This window comes from Diuraphis noxia, unplaced genomic scaffold, assembly GCF_037042655.1.
Source record: "Diuraphis noxia isolate RWA-SAM2 unplaced genomic scaffold, SU_Dnox_SAM2 contig0002, whole genome shotgun sequence".
In the NCBI taxonomy this organism is placed as follows: domain Eukaryota; kingdom Metazoa; phylum Arthropoda; class Insecta; order Hemiptera; family Aphididae; genus Diuraphis; species Diuraphis noxia.
The window spans coordinates 51,839,120-51,858,027 of record NW_028301712.1 but is presented as its reverse complement, the minus strand read 5'-3'; the positions used below and the strand labels follow the sequence as shown (position 1 = coordinate 51,858,027).

Here is an 18,908-nt window from a genome sequence, read left to right as displayed (position 1 = left end):
AAAGTAAAACTCTGTATAATAATTTATCATATAAGTAGTAACTTGTTACGGCAAATATTTTTTTTCTTTCAATAGCCAATTGAAAACAAAAAATAATAAAAACAACGAAAATGCGTTCCACACTTTGTATAATTATCGATAATCTTCTGATTTTATTGTTTATTCTGTCAAATTATAGACCCCTTTCAATAATTTAAACCATTATATTATTGGTTAATGTGGAGAATAGCCAACAAACAAGTCATTAATATTGAATTATTGATCTACAGCTTATGCATACCTCAAAATGACTTTTCACAGATGCCCTCGCTAACAGAGATAAACATAACGCTGCCTGTATGATTTTATGTATTTGGAAATTGCATATTTAGTTACTATCTTGGTCATCATCAATATTTATTACAACTCCTATGAATAATTTTTCGTTAAAAATACATTATTGATTTAATGGTGAAAAATATGGTTATTATTTATTAAAGAGGAAGTAATGACAGACAATCGGTATTGATAATAATATGAAACACAAAACTCATCCATAATCACCTTCTCTAGCTTTTCAATACTTCTATGTCAATGTTTGAAAACTTCAACTTTGAGGTATCCCCATAAGAAATAGTCACATGGACTCAAATCAGGTCAGCGGGGAGGCCATGTAATCGCAGTCACACTCGGCGTTTAAAAAAAAATGTTTTTATAATGAAACCGCATTGTTAACTGGACCACAGTATGGTGACGACTAAAAACTTAATTAATAACCTAAATCCTAATCTAGTGAAATAAACCACTCTAATATAATCATTTGGATACAATAATGATTATTTGAAATATGGGATTCCATTACGTCTCATCCTGTATATATTAATTACTTAGGTATATATCTAAATTTTATGCTTAACGTTAAATTATTGTGACAATTTAGAAAAATGTTAATTTTTACTAAATACAAAATATAATTTTATCTTATCTTATAAACACGAGTGATGACATTGGTATCGATTTAAATGGCAGTCAAGGGAGTAACCGAGTTGGTTCCCGTTTGTGTTTAGGTAAAATAGTTCAAATTTTAAATTTAAATTTTAAGCAATTGATACAAAATATAAACTAGATAGTATTATATATAAATGTACCTACACTCTAGGTACATGCAATATATACAATAAAATGTAAATATATTGTTGTATTGGAATTTTAGCAAATTATTGCTGATAACTCGGTCGATTAAGATAACGATTGATACTACGTACTTGTATTGTACTTATAAACTCAGCACCAAACAAGAAAAAAATAACCAATACCTAGGAAACTATTATATGGTTGAGTATGTTGATGAGAAGCTTTCGCGAATTGATATTTCAAGAACGTTTGCTTTAATTTGCCAATCAATAATTTTAAATTGTAATCATTATATTTTATTATTTTTATTTTGTATACTTAACCTAAGTGATGACTCTAGTTGACATTAATGATTTTAAATTGTATACATATATATTTTTTTAACATTCATCAACGCACATGTTTAACTTATCCGATTTTGAAGTTGACAGTCCTAAGTCTGTAAAATGCGTATAATGTTCCTACAAAATAATATATGAATATAATTCGTATAATATGTACATTGTAATTAAGTTTAAATATTTAATTAAAATAAGAAAATATTGAAAACAACATTATTGAATGATTATAAATAATAACTTTTGTTTAAAAAAAAAAATAATAATAATAATAAAACAAATATTATCTGTTAATGTTTAATATATTAAATACAAATTATGCGTTATTGTATTAAATAGATAATTTTACATAAATGTAATGTATAGAAAACTCAATTTTCCTCCCACAAGATTTTTGGACATACATCTTTTGAACCATATTCTATGAATAATATAATTTTGATGAAAAAACAAAAAATAAACATTTAAAAAAATATCATTCTGTAAAAATTACTCTCAAATTCTAGAAGTATATACTTGCTAATTCTCGCAAATTACTCATAATAATTTTCATGTTGATATGTTCATGTCGGTGGGCCAAGTTCATGGACGTAAATTTATGACGATAATCGATGATAAATTATGGAATTTTCATGCTACTAGATATATTTCCTATGCATGGGAAATTGAAGAATCATGTTATAGTATGTTTTTGGTTATATAGTTCAGAAGAAAAATGTATAGAAGCATGCTATATTTAGTAAGAAATTTAAGGGATTTAATAATAAAGTTTGATTTGTAATATTTTTATTATATTATATTTTATTGATTTGATACGCATTTTTATGGTGATAAACAAAACGTAATACAAAATAAAATATAAATAGATTAATTAAAATAAATAAGTAAGTAAGAACAAACATTTACGGACACAATGGGTGTAAGGCCTTAGTGTTTAAACTCGTATTTAGAAACTAAAATGGAAATATGAAATGAAATTGACTGACAAAAATCTTTTAACCAACCGTATACTCATAGCTGAATTATACTCTGATATATTTTTATAGGTACCAATTTATTACAATAATAAAGCAAATACTAACATATAACGTGCGAGTTTTGAATAAGCCATGTGGTTCTGAATCGATGGTCTTAATGGCAAAATAAAATCCCATATGATTTTGAAGAGCGTCGCCGGAGGAGAAAAAAATACTTAACATTCTTTTGTGCAAATACTTAACGAACCGTATTTGCACAATAATTGTGGTCATTAATCAAGTAAACTAGACGAATTCGTTGTGGAGAATTCACTTGAAATGTATTGGTCGATAGCATTGCGTTATACAGGTACTAACGCGTGCACTCCACTATAGATTATTATAACGATGATGTTATACCCCATAAATTGAAATCGGTTAACAAGATACTCGGTGTACTGTTTACTATACACTTTTCGTTTCGTTTTAAATCGACTAAGACTCAGCAATTGATCCCAACGTGTATCGTACACGCATTACCATCAGTTTTTCCTGGCGATTGTATATTTACTTTCAACTATAATATGTACACCAATGAATTGTTGAGACATTTAACCGATGTTTAGGTCATTCCTTTTAAAAATAAATGTATAATAAATTTGCGAAAAAATGGAATTCATTTATCGGTCGCGTTATTTATAGAATCTAAATGAATGCATTCACCATCATCACCATTAACTCACATTCCTTCAAAAAATTGCTGCATTCCGACAAATATAATGATAATATTTCAGAACACAATGAAATAACTCTAGCTAAATAATTTATTGCATAAATACATTTATAAATTACTACAAATAATAATATCTTTCAGATATAATAAGTATAATGATACTATACTAATGTTGTTTATTCATTTTTTAATGAAGGTTTTTACACAATATAATTTTTTGTTATTCTCTCATTGAGCAATGATGTTCTGAATGATATACTAATTAATAATTATCACATATTATCATATAACACAGTAATTAACAACTTCTCTGTATAAAAATTGGCGATCCCCACGCATCTATGTTTTCATGTTAAAAAAAAAAAAAAAAAAAAAAAAAAAAAATGGTAACCTACCAGAAATTGCACCCTCTACCTTAATAAACAATCACCAGATTAAAAAATTTGTCAAGTACTTATTTAAAAATATTCAAAATTCAAATCCAAAAACACATTTATTTAATGGAAAACCTCCAAAATTCAAGATGGTACGATTCCAAATGTATAGTTTTAGCAAAAAACCAAAATCTTATCGTCCTCTCAGAGTATGTGTAAGTTAAAACTATAACAAAACTCTCATACTAGACAAAAATTCAACCATTATCGCCTCAAAATTATTTTAATCCAAACACCTTCCTCTATTAATTTCTTCAATTTCTTTATTAATCCACAATATTACTTAATCATTATTTACTATTATAAAAAAAATTCTTTTATAAATTCGACATCTTTAATCTTTATATTTAATTCTTAGAAATCCAAAAAAAAATTATAAAGTTCCGTTATAATGAATAATTGCCACATATTCTTCTTATTCATGTTAATTTTAAGATACTCACAACAAATTTGATCATTTTTATAACTATAAACAGATTGTTGATAGTTAACAAACAAAAAAAAAAAACAATATAATAATACAACAATTAATATTTTAACTCATTTCTCATACGGCCGGTACATTTATACATTCCTTATTCAGTACCATATAATTATAATTTATAACTTAAAATGAAGTAATGAGTAATGACATAAATACGCATTCATGTGAATGTATCTTCAAAAGACAAGACATTTATTTGGAATTCGTAAAATGCATCTTCACTCTGAAAATCACATTTTACTGTATAGTGTACATTTCTATTAAAAATATGTCTATCATAACTTTTTACAATTACCTATTAAACAACAGAGGTTAATTAACTGCACGCACAATGCAATACCATGTTGACTGCACAACATATCTTATTACCTAGTTATTATATAATTTGAATCTAGATAATGTGCATCTGTCATATGTGATATGTATTATATTATACCCATTACTAATATGGTACTCTCGCGGCTATTATTTTATAAAATTCATAAAATAAGTGAGTATATCGAGTTTTATACGAATTTATGGAAATTTGAATTTCTCAAATAGTTGTAAGGAAAATATATAATAATGACGATTACAATCATTATAGGTACAATTCAACGTGGATACTGAACAATATTTCATTTGGAGACTGAAAATGTTTTTAAATATATTTTGATGAGTAATGTTTACATTTATGAACTAAATTGTATTATTTGTACGTAATAATATTCATACTAAGGCAGTTTTCAATTACTTCCTTTATGTACTTATTTCAGAAGCACACAATACTGCAATAGACGTTTATCAACAAAACAATTTTTTTAATTAATAATTTATGAAACCATTAAATGTGCGTATTTTGAATGTTAATAATCATTTAATTGTATTATGGTTTCATAAAATTATGATGATATGACAAAAATGAAAAACTAAAATAGTTATTCCTCAAGTTGTTATTAAATCAATAATTTCCTACACATTTAATATTAAAACAAAAAATGTTGGCAATATATTTTTAATATTTTTAAATGTCTGCATCAATTTATAAGGAACCTTCTGTTAAATGGTATGCTCTTTTTGACCAGTCAAAAATTGTATATCGATATTTATAGAAAAAACAACTAAAAAAAAAAAAGCGGTGAAGTGGATGTACATTAGGGGGTGGGGTGGACCTCTGGCTAGGGTAGGATAAATTTGAATGCAATGATAGGTATCATTGTATACGAAAAACGATTCTGGAATGGAGATGATTTGTCAGTCTACGATATATTATATTTAAATATTGTCATATATTCTATTTGAAACAAATATTTTATTTTTCAATTAGGGCACATTTTGCATAAAACATGGTTAATCAATTTTTTCAAAAACATTGCAAGTAGTTATCATAATTCATAATACCTTGTATTATCATAGATATAGGTACATCATACACTTGGTTTGAGGATAAATCGTTATCGTTACGCGATTTCATAAAAATTTAAAACTCAAACGCTCAAAACATTTTTCCTATAATGACGCTTCAAATTTTCTCTATAGCTATTTGAAGAAAAACTTATGTAAAACTTAGTGTTGAATTTTTTAACCTTAGATATAAATATAAATAATTTTATGATTTTTTAACTTCAAACCCAACAAGAGTCAAAACATTTTTAAAATTGTACCATATATTATATAAAATACATTTAAAAACATTTGGTAAAAATTTCAAGTTTTTGAATAAAAACAACATAAGAAAATAGATTGACAAAAACTATAGTTTTCCATAAGAATAATTACTGTTTATTCTCAATAAAATACAAAGAATTTTGATCTCCCAAAGTACCAACTAGTTTTACTTCAGTCCTAGGTCCTACTGAAAGAGATATTTTAGTTTAAAATCTAAACATTTATATAGATATAGACCATGTACAATGTACATACAAAAAAATTTAGGAAACTGGGGTATTACTCTGTTGAACAGTACATGTTTTGAGGGGGTCACTGTTATCGGTACCTACTGTGAATATGAATACTTAAATTAAACCATGTTAAGTGTTTACGTCTCGAAAAAATGTATTATTTAACCTATGTTTACTTCTTGAGAAATATTATATTTTATATTGTAAGCTAAGTTATTTTATCCTCTATTATGTTACATATTATTAAAAATTTAAAAACTCTTATATTCCAAACAAATGTGAAATTTATAATGATTCTGCAAATACACTTATACACTATTTCAAATTTTCTATACCATTACTAGCTATTGTGTCGGTCTTTTAAAACCATGTATGTCGTGAGTGTAGTGAGGGTAGAACAGGTAGGACACTTGATACTTTGCCCCACTAAATTCTATTTCTTTATACCAAACGTGTAAGTTTTACATTAAAAATATATAAAAGTATTAAATAATATATAAGAACACGAAGTCTAAAATAATTTAGTGGGGCCTATCATAATCCGCAGGTGTAATCGTTTTATATTTTATCAATTGGTTTGTCCTTAAATTATTCGAATGACGAAGTTTAACGCTAATCTTTTTGTGCTTTTTACATTAATATCAACTTTTACTCAAACTGATAACAATGATGTCGATATTAAAGAATATTATACCGATCGCATTTTCAAAACGCATGCCTGTTAAAATATAGTTAAACACTACGTGTCATTTTACGTCTGCGTAAATAAACCCTAACGATTCCCGTTTTGAATTTAATATTATCGTACACGATGAACATAAGAAATATTTTTGATAGTAAGTACAAATGTTGTATTAGAATCATACAAATAATATAACTATATAAATATAACGAAGTTATATTATTTTATAATTAATCGTAATAATAAAACCATAACAAAAAACTATTGTTATAGTTTTAGCCGTACCTGATTATCAGTATAGTTAATCTTTAGTAAAACACGAACCATGAAAAAATCAAAATCATTTTATTTTTTCATTCCATTTTATTTTAACTGTTTTGTTAACCATCATGTACCATTTAACTACGTATACTGTTAAAATTTTTATGTATAATATTGTTGGATCAGTTTTACGTAGAATATTATATATCCTAAACATTTCAGAATTATGAGGTATACAGAAACAAATTTCTATAGCTTAGTCATGTACAACTAGCATCTAGCACAATAGGTCATTCAGTACCTTAAAAAGAGTAAGGACTTGATTGCGTTCAACGATGACGAAAAATCGTTTAGATATTAATTAAAAAAATTCTAAGCAAATTTTGTCAAGACTCTAGACGATTGTCATTATTATAATTTAGAAATAATATAGCTGAGGAATCTAAATGTTTCTATAAAAGTTTCTTCAACCACCTAAACGTTCATTTGAATCCACTTATCAAAAAATTGGCCTCCGCTACCATACCAAGTAATCCTCCAAGACGCCTAAAGCGCAAGTGATGTCATGATTTGTTTTTAAAAAAAAATTATTAAGCAAATAATTAAGTAACCATAGGAAGTGTCATCAATGGATGGCTCTTTTTATCAAATTATTTTCCTGTGAATGTACTCTTAGCACATATTCTTATGCTTATGATACAGATTGTATATTACTTGTAAAAATAAAAAATAAAAAGGAAAAAAAAAATAATAATTTATTATTCAAGTATTTATTTATACTTTAAAAAAATAATATTAGTTACGCCCATTATATGACTATTACTATATTAATGAACTGCTATAACTTGTAATAAATATATTTATGTTTATAGGTTTTATCAATTTAAAGTATACAATTTTTTTTTTAATCATAAGGAATAAATAATATTTTTTGTGAAAAACCTACCATAATACGATATAATGTATATTATTAATTATTATTATTTATTAATAACACCAATACCAATATAAAGAAAAGTTTATCATATACTTTAATAAGCACCACATATTACATACATTTTTACACTATCAAGTCTATATCTACAGCATATTATGCTGCTATAGGTATAATATGTTTGTACTATGTATACAGGATGTAACAGGTCTATTTGATTAATGGTGGTGGTATGCATCATGTGGCCATGTTAAATAATGATAAAATATATATATGTATTTTTTGTTGATTACCTACCTTTAAATAATAACAAAACTCTGATTAGCAAGAAATTAATTTGAAAAATAACAAACTTTGAAAATTGTTTAAAAATCAATAACGTAACCAAATTAAAAGTTTTAAAAGTGTTTTTAAATACTTATTCATGAAATAGCTATCTTGGATTATAAGAAAAAAATTAGTACAAAATTTAAATTATTTTATTTTATTTGTAAAAACATAGAATAAAATACAACAAATAAAAATTATAGCACAGAGCTTTAGAAATCTAAAAAAAAAACTTAAAAATATTGAAAAAAAAAAGTTTTAGCATTAGTCAAATAGACCTGTTACACCATGTTAACATGTTACACCATGTCTATCAGTCTTGAAAAATATATTTTTTTTTAACTATTTTAATACTGTAGTTACATAATATTATATCTACTTATTTTGAAAAATATTTTAGTGCAAACACTGATTATACTTTAAACATTTTTAATTAAAAAATAGGACACATACTAGTTGCGGACGAAATTATTAAGGTCAATATTGTAACATAACAATTGCGGACACGAGTTTCGTTATCGTAGTACTAGTTGCGTACAGAGTTTTTTTTCTCAAACACATTTCTCAAATCAGGTGAGTTGCGGACACAAATATTTCCCTTCACCACTTTTTCAGGACTTAGGACAAGCTACCAAAAAGTTGGTAGGTGGGGTTAAAAATATTTGTGTCTTGTAAAAGAGCAATCGTTATTATTAAAATGTTGTTAAATTATTTAATGTTTTAATTTTGTAGCAAAAATTGTTTATAAAATACTTATAGATTATAGTCATAGTATTTATAGATCTTTTGGTAAAAATTTTTTGAAACAGCCTGTATATATGATATTCTACTGATTTCACCACGTGAATATTGCAAAATTTGATTGCTAATAAATGCCTCCTTTTCAACAGTTATTTTTGCTCGTTTTAAATTTCGCACTGCAGAACAATTCATTTTCGTATAGCTACTAGTCTGTACTTCATTTAGGGCCTCGATCAATTGATATATATTAGGGAGACTTAAAAATAATAATAGGTAATTTGTCCGCAATTAGTATCTTATATTTGTGTCCGCAATTCGTATGTTACTTTTTTAGATTTCGTCCGCAACTCACATGTTTTTACGGTTTTTGTCCGTAATTCGGAAACACCAAAAAAATACTTTTCCCAAGCACTTTTTTGAAAGTACTTATTTGAAATACGTAATTGAATTTTGAGTACAGTGGAACCTCGATTATCCGGGGTAATGATGGGGTGGGGGTCACACGGATAAATGAAAATCACGGTTAATTGAGACTTTTTATAATAATGAAATTTTTCATTTAATTTTAATTAGAAATACATAGGTACAATTTTATAATAATGAAATTTTACATACAATAATTTTATACAACAAGTTATTAGGGCTTAAAATATGAAGTTATCAGTCTTTGTTTTTTTTGGTTTGAAATAATTTTCCTTACTTCACTTCTAATTTTTCTTAAGCCAATAACGTCATGGAAGTCAAAATTTAAAACCTAACCGTCAAAAATGGCATTAATATAATTGTCGATATCGTGTATTATGTAATATAAAATGTTCGATTATAACTACATATAAATATATACAGTCCATAATTATTTTTAAATTTTTGGAAGAGTGAGCACGGTTAATCGCAATCACGGATAATCGAGTCATGGATAATCGAGGTTCTACTGTACTTAAAAATTATTTGAATACATTTACTTTAATTATACTTTACAAGACTACAGGGTGTCCCGTGAAGATTTACCCATTGCAATATCTCCCGAAATAATGGTGATATCGAAATTCTGGTTGTGTAATAAGACTCACAGGAATAAGAACTACAATTATTTTATATTTTAATTGATTTTAATGTTTTGGTAAAAAAGTTAAAAAATATATTTTTTATTTATTATTTCCAAAAAAATTAAAGATAGCCATTTTGTAGAGTTTATTTTTCTGAAAATATTGACGTTTCAAAATTTTATTTTCATTAATTTCCTGATTTTTAATATTTTTTTTAGTTTCGAGAAAAATTGTGAATTATTTAATACCGTAATGTAATCAAACATTTGACCCGCCGCGCCGCGCGCATTCCCATACGGCCGGACGAATACCTTCCGTGTTCCTAATAGTTATAAATTATAATCATATTTAATTTCTTCAAAACTAGAAAAAAATATTAAAAATCAGAAAATTAAAATTTATATATATTTAAATAAAATTTTGAAACGTCAATATTTTCAGAAAAATAAACTCTACAAAATGGCTATCTTTAATATTTCTGGAAATAATTAAATAAAAAAATATATTTTTTACATTTTTTACAAAAACATTGAAATAAATTTAAAAAATGAAATAATTGTAGTTCTTATCCCTGTGAATCTTATTATAAAACCAGAATTTTGATATCTTCATTATTTCGTGAGATATCGCAATGGGTAAATCCTTGCGGGACATTCTGTATATATATATATATATAATATTATAATGTATACTATATACATAGGTATTCATTGATGTTCATATATTTGTATATACATTTTTGATCACACCAAACAGATTTTCACTCCACATAATCTTTTCCACTACTATCATAGTTATATTATACTAATAGCTAATAAAAAAAAATCTTTTCCACAAGATTACATTAAAAAGGTAGAGAACTCTCGCATTCTTAGCCAAAAACTTAAGAGGAATAAAGAGCATAAAATATCATATAAACTCTAACTATAAAGAACTAATTCAGCAGCTTTTTACCACTCTCATTAATAATTATAATATAAAAATAAGCACTCTAATATTTGTTCTTGTCTCTTCAGTATACCCTAGAAATAAAAAATATATATTTTTATAATCTTAAACCTGAAATATACTCTATTTACTGACATTTGATATTAGGTTTCACTCGATTCTAAAATACCACTAATCACGGACTAAATAAATATGGTTTGTATTTTGTGTTTTATTCGTCCAACAATTTCGAAATCACATCTTTCATCGATTTACATTATAAATTCTACAGCAACCAGTAGTAAAATGTAAGAATATTACCCAATATCAATCTTATTCAGCAATACAATTTTACTGTATAGAATACTGACCACCAGACTCCCTGTAGTGTTCAACATTTTACGCATATTTGTATTTAACACGTATTTATTAAATTAAAATAAAATATTCAACATTCGATCACCAAAAAAATAGCTGTATAATATTATAATTCATACACTATTCTCTTTTACCTTCCTTTCCCTACGCTTTTTTATTATTATTCAACTACACCATCAACACAACTCCCAGCTTTCTGTTATCCCCATCCTACACCTCTGATTATTTAAAGTTTTATTAAAATTTTTTATTCAATCATTTATTTTTTGTTACCATAAAATGATTATACTTATTTTAAATTACATTATGTTAAATCCGTTTTCAATCATCATTTTATTTCATCCAATATCGCTATTCTATAAGAAATAATAAATAAATAAAAAACCACGTAAAAATTAAATGAATAAATTATTTTGTTGAGTTATTTAATTATATACCAAGATTTAAAAATTGTTTTTTATAAATATGCTTTGAACCACACTATGTTCAATTTTCAAATCTTACGAAAAGACAACATGTGACTTTTAAACATATATTCTTCATATTAAAAGTAAAAGTTGTACTCCTACTTTTTACTATATTATAATACATATTATATACTATAAAGTAAGCAAACATATCATGAAAATAAATACGTATTATGTATAAATGCGTATAAATTGTTTTTGTTTGATTACGATATTTAAAATGAAAAAGATTTTAAAAAATGTAAATTCTATCAATATTAATTTTATTTGACTTAAAGGTAATACTGGGTGGTGGCAGAAGACACTGGTTACCAAAAGTAGCACAAGATCCAGAACTACCTACCGACGAGGGTAGACGATTAGACGGCCGGAATTTGATTGACGATTGGATTAGAGACAAAAAGAAACGAAACATTAAAGCTGAATATGTGTGGAATAATAGTCAGCTTGACAAAATTGATGCAAAAAATGTTGATTATCTTTTAGGTAAGTCGATGAATGGTTATTGAATTATTAATAAAAATAAATAATATTTAACTAATTGGCTATATAAATATCTCGTGATGAATCAAAACTGCAGAAAGAATACTAAATTCTGTTCCGTTTTATTTGTATAATAAATCAAATGCTCTTTTTTTCCTTTGAATTAATTAACTGTGTCATTTCATTTTGTAGAGCTGATTTGAGCGTAGCAATTAATAAATTTGTATAAAAATTAAAGTTACAATTTTCATTTCATTTAAAATGGTTTTTACTTATTTCACAGTTTCACGCTACTGGGGCCGCTTTTTTTATATAAAACTTTGCATTAACCATAAGAGACTGCTGATAATCAATGTGGTCTTGATAAAGCGAAATGGAAAGTAATGGCAAAAATTAGTTTTATACATCAAGACTTTCAAAATATTTTAATTAAACCTATTTACAACACTCGTGTGGTTTACGATACTTTAATATTGACTAATAATATTGCATGAAATAATATTATTATTATATGATAAAATAAGCGATTATTTTTTGGCGAGAAGCACAACACGCGTGACGTGTTTTTGATGATAAAATATTTTGGATGTTTTTGAATTATATACCTATAGCAGTATAGTTTTTTACAATTTTATGATTTGATATGTCCGATGGCATTTTTAATTCAAAGTAACATGTGATGTATGATCAGGTAATTAAAAATGCATCGTGATAATTTAAAATTAAAAAAATAAAATATATTGTTATTTTTGTACAAGAATTTAAAAGTACAACTTCAATTTTTGGTTGAATGATTTTAATTATTTTGTCATAATTCAAAAATATTAATCATATAGACTTTAAAGTTTTAAACATTTTATAATGAATATAAATATCATTAATTTTTATACGCTATAAAAATGTTCAAAAAATACAGATTAATTTCTAACTTATTCACATCATGTGATATTTTGGCAAAAAATTAAATTAATCAGCCTGATGAAAAAAATACTAATCATAAGAGATCAGAACCATTCCTTTTTTTGTCATGATGTTTTATTAAATTAACATTTATCACGTCCCTCGCAGAGTAAATATTATTTGAAAATATTAATAAATATTATAAATATTAAAAATAAATAATAAAATATTTGAAAGTAGTAATTAGTCAAACCCGAATTGTTTAAATCAAACTAACCGAACTTTACCTTTTTTTTGAACCCGAACCCAGCCAAACCTTTATATGTTCTACCGAACCAAACCAAATTGAACCTAAAATCAGTTTAAGTTAAATTCGAACTCAACATGTTTATTATTTATTTTTAAAATATATTTAAAATATTATGATTAGTTAATAATTATGTATTATCATGTGGAATCACCATTTGTTATACTGATCCAAGACTAAGTCTCTATCTCCTCTAGACTCTTAGTAACCATTTGTCCTACTTTTGAGAACATGCTCTCAGAGTAAGCGAACGTGGCAGGAATACCTAGATATTTCATTGCAACTGGTAATAAATTTGAAAATGTAGTTTTATTAGAGCTCTGCCGAATTAAAGGATTTAATTTTATACCATTTCACATTTTTTTATTAATAGTAGAGCTATGGTATTGAAATATTATGATTGTAGGTCTGCGGCCTTTACTGCAAGCGATAGAAATCTCTTCAATGTCTAGTCCAATAGGGGTGGACCTGTAATGGGGCACTAGAAAAATAACAAAATATTTTTATAAATGGTACACGACGTAGTCATTACATCTCATCACTTTCTATCGCCAATCGTCTAATTACTTATTTCTAAATAATCATTATCAATTTTTATTTTTATTTTTATTTTTGTAGAATAATTTTTGAAGAATTGTATTAATATATATTAAATAAATTTATATTGTAATAAATTGTATTTATTTGGTCTTCGAACTATTACGGCCATTAAGTCTGAAGTCTAATTCAACAATTATTTTAAAGTTTGATTTTTGAACAGTAAAACATATTTGATAGTTCGGTTCGAATTATTTACCGAGTTCAAATTTTGAATAAAACCAAAATCAAGCGTTGGATTTGGTTTGGCGTAACACGTTTCCACCAAAAGTAGACCTTAATTTACCAAAATAATTTGTATACAACGCTTATATTAAAATCTTTAATACAGTAATAAGTTTATTCAAAATACTAATGCTGAATTGAAAAAACGATAATGGATATATTAGTGTATTTAGTTATGTATATATTGTATCTATTTATATATATATAATTGGTTGATATTTTTTTTCAATCGTAGAATATAGTACCTAGTGTACAATTGTTTTTGTAAAAACGTGGTAAATAATTTTATTTGGTGGAAACGGATATTGGTGGAAAAAGGAAAGATACACTTTTGGTGGAAACGGGTATTGGAGGAAAAGGGAAAGGTACACTTTTGGTGGAAACGGGCATCGTCCGTTTGGTTCGGTTTGAGATTCAAACAGTTCGACCAATCATTACTTGAAACCTAAAAAATTGAACATTTAATCTAGATTGAAGGAGTTTTCTGACTCACTGATGAGTCGTACTTACTATTATCAAATTTAACTTTTGATTCTAATGACTAGCAGTACTTATATAGTTCTACTCTAACAAAAAAATATTAATAACATGATTACATTTTTCCCCAAGTGTAATAATTATAATCAACTGATAAAAAATACCAAAAATATTTAAAAAATTGGAAATTTTGAACAATCTTCATGGTTTTTCCATACAGAATTGACAACTACAGTGATTAATTATTATTTTGATATAAATTCGTAAACATTCACATTACACTTTAAAAATGATTCTATATCGGTTAAAAGTACATAAAACCACAATTCCAATATTTATTGACGGTTTTTGTAAGTTTTTGTTTACGATTATAGAAACTATAGAAAAAACTGAAAAAAGATTTGATTTCCAAATGTCGTAACATAAAACTTTTTGAGCACTAACACCCGAAAGTTAATAATAAACATTGCTATATACCAAATACATTATCGATTAACCCACAAATTTCAATCCATTTCCTCTCGTAGATAAATATATACATGGAATTCCTCAATCTCAGATGTATAATAATACATATTTAATAATAAATAAATAAAATCATTTAATTACCTGAGTACCTAAGTAGAAAATCAATAAAAGTACAAAGTATTTTGACAAAGTATTAAGATGTAGTTTCCCTTCACTTAACTCTGTACATCATAATAATACATAATTATAATAAGTTAATTAATAACGTATAACATTATATTACTATAACTTAGAAATGTTTAAAATAATTTTAAAAGTATATAAGTATATTGAAACAGTTAAAGTAAAAAACCCGTTTAGAATTCAATATATGTTCTAAAATATTAGAACATTATTGTAATCACATTGTTACTTCTGTATATCTTAAAATTACCAATTGTAAATAATCCTTAGTAATTATAAAAATATTTTTAATTATCACGTAAATCAGTTAAAACAAATGTAAATTGTCAAATATCCCTAGATATAGATAGCCGTGGGCTAGGAATATCTTATGTTTAGAAAAAATATATACATACATATATGTTCTAGTCAACAAATTATACCATAAATAAATTCAGGATATTGTTCGAAATAAAAAATTTTAAAATACAATTTTAAAATTAAGACCAATTAAAGGTTGAAAATGAAACAGTCACTGTATGTTTAAAGTATTTATATTATATTGATTATGGTTTTAAGTTTTAATTCAATTTAATACTATACACAATTCAGTTTTTAATAATGTTGTTTAATAAATACGTATATATTACTAATAAATTATAACATTAATCATATTTTTGCTATGATGAATTAAAAAATGAAAAGTTAAATGTTGAAAAAAAATTACAGTTTTTCATTTTCATTTTGACCTGCGATACATTTTGTTATCAAATTATTATAATTCATAAAAATAAATTTTGTTTTTAGTGGAGACAATAAAGAAACATAATATTCTATACATTTTATTGGACGGTCTGTATAATAATGTATAAAGTGGGTTGTATTTCATACATTTGTATGCGTGTGTAACGTTATGTAAAATACATACATATGGTTGTATATGAATGTTTGAAATACATAATAATAATAAGCACCCTTATGTGAACTACTTGTACCTACACACAAAGTGGTTATTCTATAGTTATATTATTATGTATGCTTTTGTATAAATTTTTCTTATAGAATTTACCATATGTAATGGACAATATTTCAAACGAATATTCCTCGATTAAATGGATAGGGCAGTTGACACCATTAAAAATAATATCTTACAGTAATTTATAAAATATACATCATGTACCTACTTATCTACTTACTGTCAGTAGGTAACGGTAGACTACCGATACGGTAATTGTGTTCAAATACGTTTTATAACACCACTTCACTGAAAACTGAACATATATTAAATCAAAATTTTTTGAGAATTAAGAAGTTCCAATACATGATACTTTTATTTTTTGGTATATAAATGTGTAAATAATAAGATAAATACTTTTTATTGAATTATTAATTAAAAATATTATTTTCAAAATATAAATTATTGCAATATTTGAAATTATTATAAAATTAATTTGATTTTCTAGTAGTTAAAAATGTAAATATAATATGACCTATATTTTATAATTTACGATTCATTATTTATTTTATATAATTTTTTTTCCTTCAGAAGATTAAATTACAGATAATAATTTATCAGTTTAGGTTTTTTTTTTTTATTGTTTATTAAACTGTTTGACAAAATGATACATTATGTTTTAAAGTTCCTGTTAAAATCTCAATATTTAAAATACTGTTGTATGTAATAGAAAAGTTTTTGGTGATTTAGATAAAAATGCATATTGCATTGTTCCCACGAACCATGTGAAATTTAACACCATGAAAGAATTTTAACGGGGTGGTTTTTTTTTCATTAGTACTTTTGGAAGGGAAATTTTTGGAAACGATTCAAAAACAAACAGGAATTGTGGCGAACCGGTGTCTCGTGACGATCGTCGGTTGGCTACGAGCCTAAAATATCGGCTGTTGAAATACATAATGTCTTTGATATAAAACCGCTGAGCAAAGTCAAATAAAAGAAATCATGTTTATATGTATTGTGTCTTAGGTTTGTTTGCGTATTCGCACATGGAGTTCGAGGTGGACCGAGACAAAGGACAAAACGGTGACCCACCCCTACATGAGATGGCCGTCAAAGCGTTATCTATACTCCAGAAGAACAATAAAGGATTTTTTCTGTTTGTTGAAAGTAAGTATACGTTGAAGATTCACATATCATAATAATCGGTAGTTATGTTCACATTGGTTGTGATAATTATTATAGTTATTCGGAACAAAACAAATCAAACACAATTATTCCAAATCCACACAAATAAAATAACATCAATAATATGTACAATTTTAAATAATAATATACAATATAATCTACATAATTACATAATATATTTTTTTATAATTGTATTTAATTAAATAATTGTGTATATTCGAAGGTAGGAGAATAATAAAATATCCCTAAATATATTAACTAAATGTTTAAATACGTAAATGCCAATAGTAAACATACCTTTTATGAAATAAACTTTTAAAATTTTTTTGACAAAACTAACACTGGTATACATTTTAAATTAAAGTGTGTTTATGTGTTAACTATTCAGCTTATACCATTTTTAAGCTAAACGAAAAATAAATTGCCCTTTCTTTAAATTACATTAAAACCTAATTTTGATAAAACACAAAAATAAAATAAGTGCTCTCACTTCATTGAAGTTTGTGTATAATGGGAAAAAAAAGGTAATCTGTATACACACATATTATTACTTGTATGTAGATTAGCTTACGACATAAGAAGTATATAATTTATTCTGTAAAATTACAAAATTCTTATAAGCTATATTATCCTGCCGTCAGCCTCCTCAGCCTTCTCTTTAAAATCTGTTAAGAAAAATAACACCAATAACTTATGCAAATTAAATAAGACATCAAAAATTTGGTTATTATTAATTCCATATAACCATGGTTAAAAAGAAATATAATTTTCATATCAATATACATAGGGGAACTTAACTCCTATGTATAAAATAAAGAATAATAATTGGTTTAGAAATAATTGTAAAGTTACAATGTAAAATAAAGTTTTTACTATTTTCGTTTTTCAACATTTAACTAAAGTCATCTGATGCAAATGTTGAATAATATGAGAACTGAAACTAAATTTATTTCAATTTAAATAATCAAACGACCGCGACATAATAATGTCTGTAACAAATTATACCTAATTTACATATTAGTCTCTTGTTTATTGCATATATAAGTTAACGTATAATCTATTTATCTATATAATGTTTAGTGTCATTACTACTTGTATAATACTCGTTTATTATCATCTCTACAAAATGAATGTAACTTAACGGAATCCATATTCATGTATGGTGTTCATTCAATCATTGATGTAACTAGTGTGATAGGGAACTATTAGCCAGTCGCTTAAATTTATCAATATTCCTACTAGAACGTTAAGCACAATAATTTTAAATTTTTGAAAACATACATTATTCTCAAGCAACATGTCAACAGTCCTTTTTGTGAACTTAATGGATGAAAACATTTAAAACACAATATAATAATTTCTCAATGATACATCTATTGTTTTACGTCATTTTCCAAACATCAAATTAAAGCGTCGATATTTTAAAAACATTTTCAATCGAAGAA

At 25.5% G+C, this 18,908-nt stretch overlaps 1 protein-coding gene across 3 annotated transcripts in view; it reads left to right on the top strand.

Moving 5' to 3' along the window:
• The window catches only part of LOC107163412 (alkaline phosphatase-like), a 273,323-nt gene that overhangs the window by 197,636 nt on the left and 56,779 nt on the right, over positions 1-18,908 (top strand). For all 3 annotated transcript variants that reach the window (XM_089220134.1, XM_089220135.1, XM_089220136.1), the window contains 2 exons: positions 11,980-12,187; positions 17,305-17,445. In XM_089220134.1, coding sequence (XP_089076260.1) covers positions 11,980-12,187; positions 17,305-17,445 — 349 coding nt within the window. The remainder of the gene's footprint in view (positions 1-11,979; positions 12,188-17,304; positions 17,446-18,908) is intronic.